General features: G+C 35.7%; 1 protein-coding gene across 1 annotated transcript in view; it reads left to right on the top strand.

The window, feature by feature from the left end:
* Window positions 1–161: 161 nt before the first annotated feature.
* The window catches only part of pla2r1 (phospholipase A2 receptor 1), a 29999-nt gene continuing 11309 nt past the window's right edge, over window positions 162–18851 (top strand). The window contains exons 1-18 of the mRNA XM_052569047.1: window positions 162–538; window positions 3070–3444; window positions 4321–4494; window positions 5887–6051; window positions 9510–9623; window positions 10106–10252; window positions 11546–11734; window positions 11810–11967; window positions 12246–12356; window positions 14800–14912; window positions 15628–15797; window positions 16082–16290; window positions 16429–16574; window positions 17228–17312; window positions 17464–17596; window positions 17769–17804; window positions 17892–18052; window positions 18595–18650. Of these exons, the coding sequence (XP_052425007.1) occupies window positions 385–538; window positions 3070–3444; window positions 4321–4494; window positions 5887–6051; window positions 9510–9623; window positions 10106–10252; window positions 11546–11734; window positions 11810–11967; window positions 12246–12356; window positions 14800–14912; window positions 15628–15797; window positions 16082–16290; window positions 16429–16574; window positions 17228–17312; window positions 17464–17596; window positions 17769–17804; window positions 17892–18052; window positions 18595–18650 (2696 nt within the window). The 5' untranslated portion in view covers window positions 162–384. The remainder of the gene's footprint in view (window positions 539–3069; window positions 3445–4320; window positions 4495–5886; window positions 6052–9509; window positions 9624–10105; window positions 10253–11545; window positions 11735–11809; window positions 11968–12245; window positions 12357–14799; window positions 14913–15627; window positions 15798–16081; window positions 16291–16428; window positions 16575–17227; window positions 17313–17463; window positions 17597–17768; window positions 17805–17891; window positions 18053–18594; window positions 18651–18851) is intronic.

The following is an 18851-nucleotide window of genomic DNA, read 5'->3' as shown; positions in this document are numbered from 1 at the left end:
ACAGTGTAAATCCGTCTTTTCGTCTAATATAAATCACTTAAGATGCAGCTCCTGCAGTACAAACACAATGAGTTAAAACATTATCTTTATTGTAATAGAATATTTATATAATTATAGCCATATTTTGGTCACTTTCTGTCTAAATGCATGGTTACGCATTACGCAATAATCGATTTGCAGTCACTGCACGCTCGCGACGCGACTCAACGCGAATCTAGAACGCATCATTAGGTCGCGTCGCGTTGAGAGCAGACGGGATGTAAGAGGAAAGGAATATGTTTTGCCTTTCACTGAGAGACCAGTGACGTAGAGAATCCCCAAACTCGCGGAAAGTGTGGTGAAAAACAGGCTGCAGTCTATGCGGCGCGCTCATCTCCAGTGGAAATGCGAGGACACATTAAAACTCTTCGTGTTCGCTTCTGTGAAGCGCTTTATGTCCTTTATATGCTGTTTTATTTCAGTCATTTAGCTTGTGCTGCTGCGGAAGTGTCGGACAAAACTGAAGTTTGGAACAAAACTCAACTTCTCGAACTGTACAGTAAGTGCAATCGGCCCGCGCGACGTGTCTGTCTTTAAAACGAAACTTTCCTCGATGGCATGAGCGCCTGGGTTTGCTCAGGATCAAGAGTTTGTCGTGTAGATCAAGTGTGCTGTGTTCTGACTGCAAGATTGCATTAGTAGGCTATGTATGTCCAGCTGTTCTCTGTGAAATACTGGTCGTAGCGTGTCATTTCTTCATCTGGGATGGGATCACCCTGCAAATACTAATATTTTAGTTTCAAACGGGAGAGTAAGCTAAAAGTGTCTGGTAATGTGTTTTAAACACTTATGTAACTGCTTCCCTTCTCTTAGTGAAAGTTTACTGCACACAAACAAAACCGATAGGCGGCTGCTCATCACATGATACAACACAGAAACAGTTTGGACAAAACTTTAGAAAGTACACTTAAAGCCAAACTTAAGAATATTTTCATTGCAGTTTTTTTTTTACAGTCCTATACCTCAAAGACCAGGACACGAAAAAGTTTTTGAACACATGTTAACCTTTGGGACAACATAAACCAGACAGTCCCAATGAAATCTGTCTTCAGTAGGCTTTTTGGGGTCAATGTAACTGATTAAACGATTATGACATGAACCAACTCAAGAAAATGCAAAACTGTGACAAAAAACATCAATCAAAGATATCACATTATTGATCTGACCACCAATTATATTGATGAAACCTGCCCCGGTATAAATGAACACATACAGAAACCTTTTTGAAAATAGCACAGTAATACAAATAAATTTTTTTTTAATTATATTATCTTTTGTAAATAACACAGTTCAGCTTTCTTGTTCAATGATTTTCTTTACTGCAGGGAGCCTTGGCTAGAAAAATCTATCTATCTATCTATCTATCTATCTATCTATCTATCTATCTATCTATCTATCTATCTATCTATCTATCTATCTATCTATATCTATCTATCTATCTATCTATCTATCTATCTATCTACTATCTGCTTTTCTGTCTTTTTGTTTTTCTGTCTATTTGTCTATACACTTTAAATAGACTGAAAGATTGAAAGGTTAGATTCAATTACATTTAATAAACATTCAAACATTGTTAACCATGTTTTTGTAAATTGCCATGTTGTCTGCATTTCTCTTAAAGCCAAAAACTGTGCAAATCTTGCAGACAATACAGTATACTGCATGACTTCTCCTCTAATAAAAGGAATGTCACAAGTATGACCCCCGCTGATGGACACAGTGGGTTTCTGAAGTTTGTCCAACAGCCTGATTCGTTACAGTCCCAAAGCATTTGCATTTACATTCATGCATTTGGTAGATGCTTTAATCCAAAGTGACTAGCATTGCATTCCAGGTATGCAGTTATCATAATGTCCGTTACATGGAAACCAGCACTATGAGTCACCCCGTGGGTTACTAAACAGGGTCAGCTGAGGTCAGAAGCACATAGATAAACACACACTTACACCCTCACTCATACCAATAACAACACGATCTACATGCCCCGTTTGAGTCTTGCGGCTCCACAGGGTTATATGATCTTACATAGCAAATAATTAATCTGTCACTGAAATATTCCATGTCGTGGAACACATTCAGTTTTATTTCAACAAGGAAGAGGAATGCAGGTATAGTAGGACACATTCAGTTCACATTCTGTATGTCTCAAACTCAAAAGAAGACATTTTAAAGAGTGTTTCCACCACTTTTGGCAAGACAATGGCATTCAAAGCAACACTGGACCCTATTGATTTTCATTGTATGGACCAAAACAAATGTCAATTTTCAAAACACTTTTGTATTCCACAGAAGAACCATATTTATAATGACTTAATAATAAGTTCTATTTTGAGATTGTGTGAGGGAGTACGCCGCTTTATTAACATATCTGAATCTGAAAACATTGCAGATAAATTATCAGAAAGTGCCATGCTTTACTAGTATTCACCCTATTAAATATCTTAACTTATTATTCCCATACCCAGCATAAGCAAAATAGAAATATCACTAATGGACAAGAAAATCCTATACTTCCTAATCTTTCAAGCTTATTTCTGCTCACAGACACATGGCGAGGATAATGTGAAGCTTCCCTTTGAAGTTTGACGATACCCTGTGTTGGACTGTTTGAGAAAATCTTTGTCTTCACTCTGTATCTTCAATTACTCTTTCGTGTCAACGCCCACAAAAGACCCTCAGCCCTGACGGCTCTGAGAACTCTGAAATATTAAGCCCCATTCTGTGGAGGAGAAACTGGAGATAGCCGCTCTATCTTTCTATCTGTCCGCTGCATAATCAGACCTGTCTGATACCTCAGTGCCTCTGAATGCCTTCGAATCTCCAATATCACTGGCCTTTATCATCTAACATGGCTCTGCATGTAAATGGCTATATAATACTCCTTAAGGAAGACTTTTCCCACTGGTCAAAACCCCCAGGGCCTCACATCTCCCAAGTGTATTTGATACGCCAAGAAAATATGCTTTAGCTTGACCAATTCAAAAACCGCAATGTATGATGTTGTGTATCTGTGTTACTTGTGTTACTCAGGTAAAGGTGTTTTCCGTTTGGAGAGCGTGTCGCGGAAGCTTTGCCTTTCAGCGGACTCGTCCGGTTTGTCTCTGACCAGCTGTGAGCCCCCGTCTGCCGCCCTGCTTTGGAAATGGGTGTCCCGGCACCGTCTCTACAATCTGGGCACCAGTCGATGTCTAGGGATCAATGTGACCAAGCCTGACGTGGGCATCTTTGAGTGTGACGTTTCCCTCCAAACCATGTGGTGGCGCTGTGGGGGCAGCATGTTGTATGGAGTGATGAATCATAAGTTAGCGGTGGTGGACTCTAAAGTGTTGGTGAAGAAGGCCGCTCTGCATCAGTGGAGGATTTACGGGGCGGCCGGTGAAGGGCCATGCGCCTACCCATATGAAGGCAAGATGTGTTCGGACTCATTTAAAAAAGAAAAATCTAGTATCAGTGACAAATACAATGAATCAAAAGTAAAAGTCTAGTTTAAAAGCCTGCTCACACTGAGAACAGATGATAATGTTCAGTTTATTTGTAAGCGTGCCTGCCGCTTTAAATGTCAGGCAGCTTCTGATTGGCTGTCGGAATTTTTAAACTCCGCTGTCAGTTTTACAGGAAATTACAGGAAAAATATTACAGGTAGTTGTCACACTTTCTCCCCTACAAAAGGCATGTTAACCTTTCCAGCATTATTAATGCTGACCTTACATTTAATAGTAAATTTGAAGAGTAAACAAAACAATTCATAAAGTTAATACTTGACATACATAAAAATTTACATTTTCTGGACAATAAATATTTAACAAATGGGTTAACATCTAGTCCCAATAAAAGGACTACTAGCCCCAAACTGATATTTATTAAAGATGAGAAATAGTGTTATATAAGTCTGTATTCAGTTATCAAAACAGACAGATTATCTGGAAAAAAGTATATAGTATACATAATTATTAAATTATTATTTTTAATTATTAAAAATACAATTATAATGTATTTTAGGACTTACTGACATTTACCGGCATCATCTCTATAATATATCATTTCCTGTTTTTTTTTTTTTTTTCTGAATTCTTCGGCTTGTTGGTCACACCACATTACTTCAATTGTAAAAGTTACCTATAAAAAACCACAGTCAGTCTGCTGTCTAAATATCGATATTGACGACTGAAGTCACATTTTGGTTGACTACTATAACCTGGTGCATGCAGTGGATTGTTTGATGAGGGTTGTTTGATGTGGCTGCAGTCATACCGCTTCTGTTTGTTTTCTCGATGTTGACAGACATCCACACGCTACAAGGGAACTCCCATGGCATGACCTGCTCCATCCCCTTCAAATACAACAATAAATGGTTCTGGGACTGTACCTCTGAGGGCAGAGAGGACCGTCACCTCTGGTGTGCCACTACTAACCACTATGATCAAGATGAGAAATGGGGCTTCTGTCCCAATCCAGGTAAAATCACTACCATTCAAAAATGGGGGATTTTATGAAGTTCTGCTTGGCAAGGTCTGAAGATCAAAAGTGACAGTAAACATGTTTTCTATTTAAAATAAATAGTTTTAAAACTTTCTGTTCATCAAAATATTGTGAAAAAATGTTTTACGATTTCCCCACACTCTGAAAAATGAGAAAAAAAAAGTAAAAAAAAAATAAAATCATATCAGAATAATTTCTGAACAATCATGTGACACTGAAGACTGCAGTGATGCTGAAAATTCAGCTTTGCATCACAGAAATGAATTACGTTTTGATGGATGTGACCCTGGACAAAAAAACTTAAGTGTCATTTTTTCGAAATTGAGATTTATAAATCATTTGAAAGCTGAATTAATAATGTATGAAGTATGGTTTGTTATGCTAGGACAATATTTAGCTGAGATACAACTACTTGAAAATCTGCAAATTAAATCAAAATACTGAGAAAATTGCCTTTGAAGTTGTCCAGATGAATTATCAGCAATGCATATTACTAATCAAAAATTAAGTTTTGATATATTTACGGTAGGAAATTTACAATATATCTTCATGGAACATGATATTTTCATAATATCCTAATGATATCATTTTCCTAATGATTTTTGCCATAAAAAAATCAAGTCAAAATCAATCATTTTGACTCATACAATGCAAGATGTGTTCGGACCCATTTAAAAAAGAAAAATCTAGTATCAGTGACAAATACAATGAATCAAAAGTAAAAGTCTAGTTTAAAAGCCTGCTCACACTGAGAACAGATGATAATGTTCAGTTTATTTGTAAGCGTGCCTGCCGCTTTAAATGTCAGGCAGCTTCTGATTGGCTGTCGGAATTTTTAAACTCAAATTACAGGAGAAATATTACAGGTAGTTGTCACACTTTTTCCCCTACAAAAGGCATGTTAACCTTTCCAGCATTATTAATGCTGACCTTACATTTAATAGTAAATTTGAAGAGTAAACCAAACAATTCATAAAGTTAATACTTGACATACATAAAAATTTACATTTTCTGGACAATAAATATTTAACAAATGGGTTAACATCTAGCCCCAATAAAAGGACTACTTGCCCCAAACTGATATTTATTAAAGATGAGAAATAGTGTTATATAAGTCTGTATTCAGTTATCAAAACAGACAGATTATCTGGAAAAAAGTTTATAGTATACATAATTATTAAATTATTATTTTTAATTATTAAAAATAAAATTATAATGTATTTTAGGACTTACTGACGTTTACCGGCATTTTGACTCATACAATGTTTTTTTTTTAAATATATAAACTTTTAAATGGTAGTGAATATTGAGTGTATCCACACTAACTAAAGTAAGCAAACAAAGCCGTTCTATGTGTGTTATTTCCAGTGCCAGGCTGCAATGAATTCTGGGAGAGCCATCCGGAGCTGAATGCCTGTTATCAGTTTAACTTGTACTCCATCCTCACCTGGAGTCAAGCTCTTACTTCCTGTCAAGCACAGGGTGGGAGTCTTCTGTCCATCACACAGTCCAGTGAACAAAGCTATATTAAAGGTATACACACGATCAAATGTTTGCGCAAAAATATCTTTGTGAGTCTTTGCCTACATGATGCTAACACTGGTTTAGTGCTGGTCTATGTAACTAGATAATCATAATAGCCGTTGTGTGTGTGTGTGTGTGTGTGTGTATATATATATATATATATATATATATATATATATGTATATGTATATGTATATGTATATGTATATGTATATGTATATGTATGTATGTATATATACATATATGTATGTATGTGTCAGCAGTGGTGTCAAAAGTACTGGCATTCATTACTCAAGTAGAAGTATAGATACTAGGGTTTAAAAAGACTTTTGTAGAAGTTGAAGTATCAACTCAAGCTTTTTACTCAAGTAAAAGTGTAAAAGTACTGGTTTAAAAAACTACTTAAAGTATAAAAGTAAAAGTAATGTAAGGGGAAAAAAATGCCATTAAGAACAAAAGCTTAGGCCGCACCACAGGGGCCTATTGTGTACTACCCCACCGCCTCAAAAAACATTTTTCTAAAGGCCATAGGCCATAATGACTATAATGTTCATGTTGAAAAATTTGGGATGCACTAGGCTTCTTGTTTCAGCCGCATTTATAAAAATACAAAAATGGTGTGCACATCCCAAACATCCAATTAGGACACAGGTGCAAGACAACTAAATGATATAGACAAATAAAGAAGTGAAGTCTGAACACTAAAAACTACTGCTCCAGAGGAATTTAATTAAGCAACGTTTCGACCTTCAGGTCTTCCTCAGCCGCATATATGCCCATTTAAAATGAACGCACTTTAGTACAATGCAAATACATTAAAGGACTAGAGATATGATGACTAGTTGCCAATAAGTATTGTTATGGTGCAAAAAGTCAAACTTCAGAGGCATGTCATCAATAACCTTTAATGGAATGTAAATGTACATCCAAGCTTAGCTGCAGGAATCTGCGAGGGCAATGGACAAGAACATTGGTGCAGGCTTAATAACAATTACACTTGTATGGTTGTCTATTTACAGTAAACATTATAGTGCTGTCAAAATGAATGATTAATCCAAGTGATTGATCAAAAACTAAAACTGAAAAAGAAATCATAATCCTGATACTTTCTTGATTGATAGCTTCTTGTATTTGGTACATACGTCTGCTATGTCCAGTGTTGGGGGGTAACGAGTTCCATTGTTGGTATAGCCTACTTGTCACAACATTGTCAATCACATCGTCAATCGAAAACGCTAATTTAATAAAACATCTCGCTACTGAACTACCTACAGTAGCTTAATTTGTGGAGGACGAAGAAAAAGCACTCATTTGGTAAATGAGCCAGTGAGAAATAATAACTTTTAAATAGGGTCCAGTGCCTTTTCAATACTTTTAAAATGGTACCGGCTCCTAAACGGTGCCTGAACCGATACTTAAAAAAAAGAAACACAAAAAAACTATGGATAACTTTAAAGAACATTACAAATATTTAAAAAAAATCCATAGCTTGTTGTGCAAGTTGTGCTTCCCTTAATCTAAGGCTAATAAATGTATTTCACAATCTGGGTCATTATTTAATACAAAAGCACACATAATGTTTCTACTGTATCTCTGTCACTCACTCTGATATAAAAGTTAACATGAGTGCTGTCTGTCACCGTTTTAAATCAGTTCTGTGAATTACTGTATGGTCATTCTTTATAAAGTAGCAACAATGTCGTTTTTAAAATACAGTACTGTGCAAAAGTCTTATGGAAAAAATAGTATTTTCTCCCCAAAAAGGGTTTTAAGCCAGTTATTTATATCTTTTGCTGTAGTGTGTCAGTAGGAAATATCAGTTGGTCATTAATTTTAGTAATAATCTAGTGCGATTCTGAATGCACAAGCAGTCTGACAACGGGAAAATTAATGTTTGGAAATGTAAACTGATATTTTATACTGACATACTACAGCAAAATATATAAATAACTGTCCGAACACCATTCTTTTAAGTGAAAATACTAACGTGTCTAAGACTTTTGCACAGTAGTGTATGTATAAAGTACGTATGATTAAATTAAGTATATTTTAGTAAGTTTAATTAAAGTATGTGTTTGTTCATATGTGTTAAGGGCTAGATTTTCGCTGGAGGAAACGGCTGTGGTTTGATGAGCGAAAACTTTACAGATGAGAAACCGACTGCTACCTCGTGACTTTTTGTAAACTGTATTTATGACAAAGAACTGCACAGATATGGATATTCTAACAATCTATCGATAAACACATACCTTGTGTCCTCTGTTTGTTTAAGTGCGCATGCGCTGCTCCGTTCGCGGTCTGCGCCTCTGCGGATTGAAGAGCGCGCTGAAAGACGGGAGGAGACCGGTCTGACGCTGGTTTCATGTGAAATTTAAGCGGACTGACTCTGAGGCGATCGGATACCGGTTCCATACCCAACCCTACTTTTAAGAAATATATATTTTGATAAACGAACCCAAAACTGTCTATGTCCTGGCTGGACTGTGATGTGATTTGTGTCACGTGCAGGTGCGATGGATCGCGTAAAGACCAATAGGGTGTCGGAATGGTATATGTTTATACTTCTCATCCAACCACAATCAAATTCACTCCATCCGGATGGCGCGATTTATCTGGATAGGTTTTTTTTTTTTTTTTTTTAATGATGACAAGCCGGAATGAAAACAAGCCGAAATGAAATAGCAGTAACGAAGCTATTTTTAAAATGTAAGGAGTAGAAAGTACAGATACTTGCCTGAAAATGTAAGGAGTAGAAGTAAAAAGTCTGCTGAAAAATAATCACTCAAGTAAAGTAAAGATACCCAAAATTTCTACTTAAGTACAGTAACGAAGTATTTGTACTTCGTTACTTGACACCTCTGTGTATCAGTGAGGAGAGCAGATTAACATTGTTGGACTTGAAAAACTGTGTATTAACATCTTTCCATGGTTGAAATAAGATACCTTCTGATGTTCATTCATGTTCATTTCATGTTATAACTAGTAAAGAGGAAGAGACGTGCAATGAACTGAGTGCAAATTGAATTAAGGCGCTAACTGTCACACATTAAAAAGCCACAAAACTGTATTTTTTAAATACATTTGCTAAAATAAATGGCAAAATTAGAAAGCTGAGACTTTGTTGCATAGCAAAAGTAATGTGCTCTGTCTTGTCTGTTGGTGCGTGGTCAGTTTTCTCTTTGCTCTGCGATTTATTTTTCTCTCAGTGAGAACAGTGTAGAAAAGACATATTAAAAGTAAGCGGGGCATTAGTTAAGCTGACTAACTACAGAATTTTTTTTTGCCTACACTATACAGTATACTCCTACTATATATATATATATATATATATATATATATATATATATATATATATATATATATATATATATATGTCTTCTATAAGATGCATTTAATAGTCATGTTGACCCCTTTTATGGTGCTTTTGTTTATCTTCTTGGAACATTGTTGTTATTGTGTTCCTCCAGAAAGACTCTCAGATATGGGTGTGATGGTCTGGATTGGATTAAACCATCTCAGTCCACATGGGGGATGGCAGTGGTCTGATGGATCTGCTCTGGCTCTCGTCAGTTACACCGCAGGTACAGTTAGCTTATGATATGAGGTTGAAGAGTTGTTCTTCAAGGCTAGCATTACCTATTTAAGAAATAATTCACCACAAAATAACAATTCTGTAATCATTGAGTGAATTTACATGGAGGTAAGCCGACAGTGTGTGTGGTCCTGGAAACACGTTAAACCATTTTCCTTAAGGTAATAAACATCTATTCTAAAAGCATAAATCAATAACTTACTTTCTTCTGTCAGACATACAAAAATATTCATGTGAGTAACCAAACAGTTGCTGGAAGCCACTATGACTTCCATAGTGTGGAAAAATACTGGCTTCCAGCAACTGTGTGGTTATCAACATTCTTCAAAATATCTTCTTTTGTGTTCAACAGAAGAAGGAAATGCATACAGGTTTGGAACAACATGGGGAAGAGTAAATGATGACAGAATTGTCATTTTTAGGTGAACTCTCCCTTTAAATACTCTATTCAGTGTTGATCTTGCTGTGCAGATCTGACCTCCACACCGGTGCAGGAGAACCAGCCGTGTGGGGTGTTTAACTCCACGCAGGGTTCCTGGCAGAGTCTGTCCTGTGAGTCAGCCTTGCCCTACATCTGCAAAAAAGACACCAAATACAGCCGGAATGCCGAGCCGCTTGGTAAATACATGAGTGATCTGACTGCTCATGCATCTTTCCCATTCATTAATCCAGCCTTTTTGCCCGTCCATTCATCCGTTTCTAACAGCTCTGTCTTTCCCTCTAACATGTCTGAATTTTCCCAGACTCTCCGTCCACCTGGTCTTCTCAAGTTTGGTCTAGTTTAAGCTTTAGCCCTAGCATGTAGCAGCCAGTGTTACGTATAATGTGTTTCATTTTCCAGTGCTCATTACTGAAGGAAAGAGTCCACTGTCTGATAGACTAGTGACTATTGTTTCCATGCTGGTTAGTGTTGACTGTGAAGAGAAAAATGAGGGCGTGTCAAAAGCACAACAGCTGTGTCCCATCTAGAGTTTGAACTCCTGGCCCTGGCTGTCAAAAACACACAAACACACAGAATCTCACAGTGTGTTTGCAAATATAGAAAAGCTAGGGGTCATCAGCAACAATATAAGATGACTAAGATTGGCCTGAGATTATAAGGTCGTGTGAAAAAGGTTTTGCCCGCTTCCTGTTTATTGTAATTTTCTGCATATATGTCACACTTGAATGATTCAGATCATCAGAAAAATTTTAATTTTAAACAAAGATAACTTGAGTAAATACAAAATGCAGTTTTGAAATAATTATTTCATTTATTAAGGGAAAAAGCTGTCCAAACCTACCTGGCCCTACGTGAAAAAGTAATTGCTGACCATGCTTTTAATACTTTCCTGGACCTTGACAGTGTTATTTATTTGGCAGTTTATGGCACAGTCTCAAGCCTACCGGTTTTAATACAAAATATCTTAAATTGTGTTCCAAATACGAACAAAGCTTTTACGGGTTTGGAATGACATGGGGGTAAGTGATTATTGACAAAATTTTCATTTTGGGGTGGAGTATCACTTTAATAAAAAATTACTAATTGACAGTTTAAATCCAACACTTCCACTAAAAAAATAAATAATATAATATAATATAATATAATATAATATAATATAATATAATATAATATAATATAATATAATATAATATAATATAATATAATATAATATAATATAAAAAACACCCCCACCATGTATATAAGAGGAAGTATAAATAATACATATAAAAGTAAAGTAAAATATTGCTAAAAAGAGAAAAAAACATTATCAACAAGCAATCAAACACTGGCTACTTCAGTATGTACCTTTCGTCTTTCCAGTAGGTGTCATTAGGAGTTATTGATAGCATATCAGTGCTAGCAATTCTAACTATAGTATAATTTTTAAATCTGTTGTTAAATCTTCTCTCTGTCTGTTTGTTTACAAGATAACTGGCAGTATAAGGAGACGATTTGTCCTGGTGGTTGGTTGGACCATAATGGGTTTTGTTACCGGTACCTGGATGAGAAGTCGAGCTGGGACGTCTCTTCCAGCGCATGCAAAGCTCTTCAAGCAGTGCTGGTCAGCATCCACTCCCTCAGCCAGCAAGAACTACTTCTGAAACTGCTGTCCAATGGTTGGTACTGGAGTGAAACTGTTATTTTTTTCACTCTATAATGTCATTTTTGAAGTTGTATGTTGGTTGTGTCAGGATCCGACTCTAAGGTGTGGATCGGCTTGCATAAGGAGGACAAACTTTCATCAGTCCAGTGGTCAGACAGCTCGCCAGTCACATTCACATCCTGGTACTCTCAGGAGCCTTCCCATAGCCATGGTGACAAACGAATCTGCGTCACCGCAGACTGGAAGGTGAGATCAGAGGTCAAAGGTCAGATTACTGTCATAGGACGTCAGTCATAAACCGAGCATACAGTATGTGGTCAGAAAGGACTCACGTGTCCAGAATCAGACAGCAGCTGTGTGCGAGCTGATTGGCAAGATCTGATTTCAGAGACTGCTTTATCCCGGGTAATCAGATTCACAGTCACCAGTTAGTCATAGCAGTAAACCACCGGGTCACATGACAGATCTGACCCTTTGAACTTTCTTCCGAACTTGATGAAGGACTCTTTGTGTGTGTGTTTTAGGACAGCAGATGGCAGTTTGAGGACTGTGAAGAGCAGCATGCTGCAATCTGTAAGACCTCGGGTCTTGTTCCACAGCATCCTAGCGGAGAATGGGATGATGGGTGTCCAGAGGTGAGAGTGTACTTTAACACAGCTGAAATTAACTTACAAGCCCAAGGAAAACAGGAAAGCAACAAAACAAATCAAAGATTAAAAAGTCATTTTTGCATATGTTTTGCTGGCAAATATTACTTTAGAATCAGAGCTGTGTCTATTTGAATGTTATTTTGAACTAAAACTATAACTTAAAAATCAATTGAAATAAACCTGAATTCAAATAAAATACAAATAAATTAATTGAAAAAAAATTAGAAATGTAGCATTGGTAACTAACTGAAAAAAACATGTTTAAGTTGAAAACTGAAATTAAAATAAATTAAAGATATATTTAATTATGTTTCATAATTAATATTTAAATATGTTAAACCACTAATGAAAATCTCATAAGCACATATCAAAATGACTAAAAATAAAAAAATAAAAAAAACTCATAATATAGAAACACTGTAATGATATTTAAATAATACTAAAATAAACTTAATTTGGTTTTTGTCAGTGATTCATTGACCACATAATGCTAGCTGAACTGGATAGTGCGACTCATTCTGAATCATTCAAACAGTTCATTCAGTTCACTTTATAAAAGAGAAAAGGCAGTGAATAAAGTGGAATACTTACATAGAATTTATAAGCTTAGTTAAAAGAAACTTACTTAGCTACATTTTGGAGTGGTTTGCCCAATATTATCTGCACCTATCATTATTTAAAATAATATTTTATTTTATATATAAAAAAACACCACCATGCTAATATGATTCAAGTAAAAAAAATAAAAATAAAAAAATCCCCAGAAGATGTTGTTCATAATACGTTGCATGAGAAAGATGATTTATGATTAAGCTGAAACGATGTCTAAGAAGAAATGAAATCTAGTACCAAACTGCTTTTTCCCGTCTCATTACCGGCTCTCTCGTTTCATCTGTTTTCCTGCATTTCTGATTGCTTCTGACCGCAAGCGAGGGTGAGAGCGGGTCACGGCCAGAGAACAACAGACTGATTCAAATCTGTTCTGTCCCTCTGTTTCTGCTTTTACTGGCTATGAAAAAGAACGACGGCCAAACAGAGAAAGGGCACTTTTCAGAGATGCACACGTGCCAGTGCACGGACTTGTGTGTGTCACAACCACGCTTACTCAGCTTGTGGACAACCGTTTATTGTCTGCTGAAATGGTTTCATATTCTATTAAAGGCAAATGTGTGTAATATGTTAAACTTTAAATATACAGACTTTCCCTTTATTATCAGTTTTATCCTAAATCTTGATTAAAGTTGAGATTCAGCTTCCCAGTTGTGTCTATTTGTAGCTGTTAAAACGCTTGTTTCAGTCTGGGCCAGGTTTTCTGAAGGATGTTGAATTGAGGCCACTGAACTCAGGGTTAGTAGAGGACAGATGTGAAAACACAGCCAGATGTTAAATCTAGCTGATGCTGCATCCTAGATGTCCTGCATCTACAACAAACCATGTGCTATTTATACTCAAAGTAGTATAAATGAACAGTATTTCCGGAGATCCTACCCAACTATTAGAGTCAAAATTACAGTTTTGAGAAGAAGAATAAAATCCTGAAAGGTTGCTTTTATTATTTCATTAAGGAATAATGTAAATAAAAAATAATATGAAATATTTACAAATATTATAAACACTGTTAGTTGCCCTCACTCCACAACAAATTCTTTAAATTGAACTTTATTGAGAACAGAAATGAAAAATAGTGGTAATAAATAAATCTAAATTTACTAATGCTTTCAAAACGATTAATCTTGAATAATCACATCCGGAAAAAAAACTTTGAGTTTACATAATATGTGTGTGCAATGTTTATATTTATATATAAATTAAATTAAATTAAATTAAATTAAATTAAATTAAATTAAATTAAATTAAATTAAATTAAATTAAATTAAATTAATGCATGTAGCAGACGCTTTTATCCAAAGCGACTTACAGTGCATTCAGGATATAAATATGTATATATTACATATACATGTATATAAATACACTCATATATATATTTAAGGAATATTTACATATGATACATATGATATTTATATATATTTATAAAATATATGCATATGAGTGTATTTAAGTATACATATGAATATAAACTATGTGCATACACATATTATGTAAACACAAACATTTATTTTAAATGCGATTAATTGCGATCACTGAACTTGGACTCATATACTGCTCTCATTCGGCATGAAAGCAAATGAGTGTGATCTGAGCATGTTTTGAATGCTTGAAGTTAAATGCACCGAGTAGATTTGGAATATAAGTTACAGCATTTATGAAATCATTTTTTTTTATATTCCAGAAAAATATGGTAGTACACTACACAAGTTAATGCTTCCTGCACACTGCTTGCTTTCTAGTGACCACTACACATGAAATCCGGTACTACACACTACAGACCATAACAGATTTGTGTGTGTGTTATCGTGTGTGTGTGCAGGGCTGGAAAAGGAAGGACTCCTGGTGTTATAGAATCACAGATCAGGAACAGACGTTTGAGGATGCAGTGAAAGGATATTACTGCAGATCTCCTCTTGTAACTATAGAAAGCAGGTATGTTTTTTTTTAAGAAAGAGAATAGAAATGTAAAAAACTAAAACATTTTAGATAGAAATATATTACCAGTATGTAATATCTATCTTTACTTTCACTTTTGATCAATTGAGTGCAAAAAAGGACCACTTCCTTTCATTCCTCTTCTTCTGGTAATGTATGCAAATGATGGACCTTGAAAGAAGCATTAACCATCCTGGAATAACCAAGAAATGTGTTTCACAGTGCAACCCTGGAGCACAAAACTAGTCAGAAGTTGCTGGGGTATATTTGTAGCAATAGCCAACAAAACATTGTATGGGTCTAAATTATTGTTTTTTCTTTTATGCCAAAATCATTAGGATATTAAGTAAAGATGATGAAGATATTTTGTATATCTCCTACTGTAAATACATAAAGACAGTAGGAGGTATACAATACATAAAGACTTAATTTTTTATTTGTAATATGCATCGCTAAGGATTTGATTTGGACAACTTTAAATGAGGTTTTCTTAATATTTTGATATCCTGTTTTTTTTGCGCCCTCAGATTCCAGATTTTCAAATGTTGTCCTTTACTAAAAAAAAAAACATTCATCAATGGAAAGCAAATTTTTGAATACATCTCAATCACAAATGAGTAGTATGGAAATGCGTACTATACAAAAAGCGTTTACAGCATGACAGAGGCAGGCGAATAGATCACAGTCGGACTGCGTGGTTTCTCTGCGGCAGGTTTGAGCAGGCCTTTCTAAACAGCCTGATCAGTGAAAAGGGAGACTCTGAGACCCGATCCTATTGGACAGCTCTGCAGGACCAGAACAGGACCGGCGAGTACCGCTGGCTGACGCAGAACGGCTCGTCGATACCCCTCACCTACACCAACTGGAACCGACACCAGCCAGGTGAGTCCTTAAAGGGACACTTCACCCAAAAATAAACATTCTGACACCATTTACTCACCCTTAAGTTGTCCCGAACCTATATGATTTGCTTTCTTTAAAAAAGAATGTAGTTTAGAACAAAAAACAGCTTTCTTCAAAATAGGGAATTCATACAGGTTTGGAACAACTAAATGATGAGAATTTGCATTTTTGGATGAACTATCCCTTTAAAAATCTCCCCACCGTGGCTGGCAAACGCAGACAGCTCTTTCTTTGATCGATCATCTTTGTCCCTCGGTCTGCAGTGAGTGGAGGAGGCTGTGTGCTGATGTCCGGAGGCCAGGCTCTGGGTCACTGGGAGGTGAAAAACTGTGGCACTTTTAAGGCCCTGGCTGTGTGCAAACAGGAAGTGAGTGGTAATCGTGACACCCTGATGCCTGTGCCACACATAGACCTGAATGCACCATGTCCCACCGGATGGGAGAGCCGCAAAGATCTGTCTCACTGTTACAAGGTAGTACGAAGAGTGAATAAACATATACCCAGTATAGAGAGCCACTGTCTTGTTTTGAATCTCTTATTGAAGTGACTTGATTCACTGTTATTCTGTATGTTCCTGCCGTTCATGTTCAGTTTGTTTGTTATTGTTCAGGTGTATCACAGTGAGAAGATCCTGATGCGTCGCACCTGGACCGAGGCTCAGTTCTTCTGCCGGGCTTTGGGTGCTGATCTGGCCAGTTTCCATCACTATGAAGATCAGGCTTTTGTCAGAAAGCTCCTCTCCATGATGTTCCAAAGGTTGGTTACACAAGTGGGGGTTTATACACTACTGTTCACAAGTTAAACCATTTCCTATGCATGTGACTGAAAATATATTGTGAACAGTAGTATTATTTCAATTTTAATACATTTTCAATTTTAAATTTGGCTTACTATTACCCCCCACCACCCCCACCCACATCATTCAACCTTTGTAGCATAATCAATGTATTTTTTTAATTAGTTTACCTTGCAACTGAATAAAAGTATCAAATTCTATAAAAACTAAATCTCACTGACCCCAGACTTTTAAACGGAAGTGTATAAATGTAACTTTTATTTTGAAATGTTAGACTGAAAATCTGGAATTCAAAACGTAAACCAGAAAGAATTTTCAGAAATAATAAAAAAAAGATAATAAGGAAAGTAAATACATATTTATGGGTTAAATAAACTAAATAACAAAATAGGTTTGTGACTTTTGGATCTCATATTATATCTATATATATTCCTCACATTTGTAAAAAAAAAAAATATATATATATATATATATATATAAATTGGGATATTATTATTATTAATAATAATAATAATAATTAGATTTTTTTATCAATTGATGTAATTATTTTGTAAGTCTAAACTGATTAATGAAATGATTTTTCTCCTTTCTTTTCTTTTTGGTCTGTTTTCAGTACAGAGGGTCGCTGGTTTTGGGTGGGCTTTACTAAGAGAAACCCTTGGTCTGATGGAGCCTGGGAGTGGTCGGATGGCACACCGGTAAAAATTCAGAGAAATAGACAAAAAAGCCAGGAACAGATACAGCGATGAGTTGTGTGCTTTGGATACGTTTGTAAAAAAGAGAGACAGAAAGTAATGGAAGGAGCTTTTCATCAGCTCGTTAAATAACTGTCATGATGGCATTCTGCAGGTGGTGACATCGTTGATTGAGGATATGAATGAAGTGGACTCTCACATGTGTGCTGTGTACAGTGACCTCACAAACACTCTCACGCCTCACTCCTGTGACGCCAAATATGAATGGATTTGCAAGGTCCCTAGAGGTTTGTGCTTTGGGTGTATGGATATAACATGTAATGAAAAACTCATTACCATCAAAGACCAGCTTACACTGGTTTCAATGAATATTTGCATTTCACTATTTTGGTTTTTATTGGATAAAGTGCAAAACGACAACAGCTGTTGAAATGTATGTTTGATTTTGGGTTTGCTCAGGTGTGGAGCTGGTCAAGCCGTACTGGTACAGCGACCGTAAGTACATTACAGATAAACACTGTACAGGCTGATCCTCACTGCTGATGTTTATGATGATGACACTCGTCTGTGTTTATGATGCAGAACTTGAGCCGTGGATGTTTTCCAAAGGAGCTGAATATTACTTTGCCAGTAAACTGTTTCCCTGGGAGTCCGTCTCCTTCGCCTGCAAGATGATGGGTGCTGATCTGCTCTCCGTTCACTCGAGTGAGGAACTGAACTTCATCAGAGAACACATTAAAAAGGTTTTAGATGCATTTCTTTATGTACACCACCGATCAAATGTCTGTGTTCAGTAAGAGTTTTTTTTTTTAAACAAATGATTACTTTTATTCAGCCAGGATGCATTAAATTGTTCCAAAGAGACAATAAAGACATATTACAAAAGTTAATTAAATTTGAACCATCTGTTTATCAAAGAAAACATTAAGCAACCGCTTTCTGCATTGATAAAAATAAAGAAATACGTTTCTTGTGCAGCAAATTGGCATATTAGAATAATTTCATTTTAAGGATCATTAATCATTCGGTTTTAACATCACAACAACACATTTTAAAATATCTTACATTAGAAAACTTTTGTTTTTAATTGTTATTCTATTTACAATGTTACTTTTGTAGTGTATTTTTGATTCAGTAAATGCAGCCTCATAAGTGACAATCTTACTGACCACAAAATATGAAACAGATTTGTGTATGAATTTGTATAAATGGATATATGCAGAATATAAAATATTATTAATATGTTTATATAAAAGAGCACATTTGTTTGTTTTTTTGTTTTTAGGATTCTGAATTTTGGTGGATTGGTTTGTCTGCTAACAGCGGTCACAATGGTCTCAGGTGCCTTTTTTTTTTTACAACCATAATGAGTCTCTTTTACAGAAGAATTCAATAAATGAAAAGTATGATTTTTTATTTATTCATTGTCATGTATTATAAGTGAAAGACAAAGGCAGAAAAATAATTCTTATAATTTTCAGTTCAAAATAAACAGTATTTTTTTACATTTGGTCAACAAATATTACAGAAGTCACACTTTAC

This window comes from Carassius gibelio, chromosome B11 (assembly GCF_023724105.1).
Source record: "Carassius gibelio isolate Cgi1373 ecotype wild population from Czech Republic chromosome B11, carGib1.2-hapl.c, whole genome shotgun sequence".
Lineage (NCBI taxonomy): Eukaryota > Metazoa > Chordata > Actinopteri > Cypriniformes > Cyprinidae > Carassius > Carassius gibelio.
Note: the sequence above shows the minus strand (reverse complement) of the source record. Positions and strands in the feature narration are given on the sequence as shown.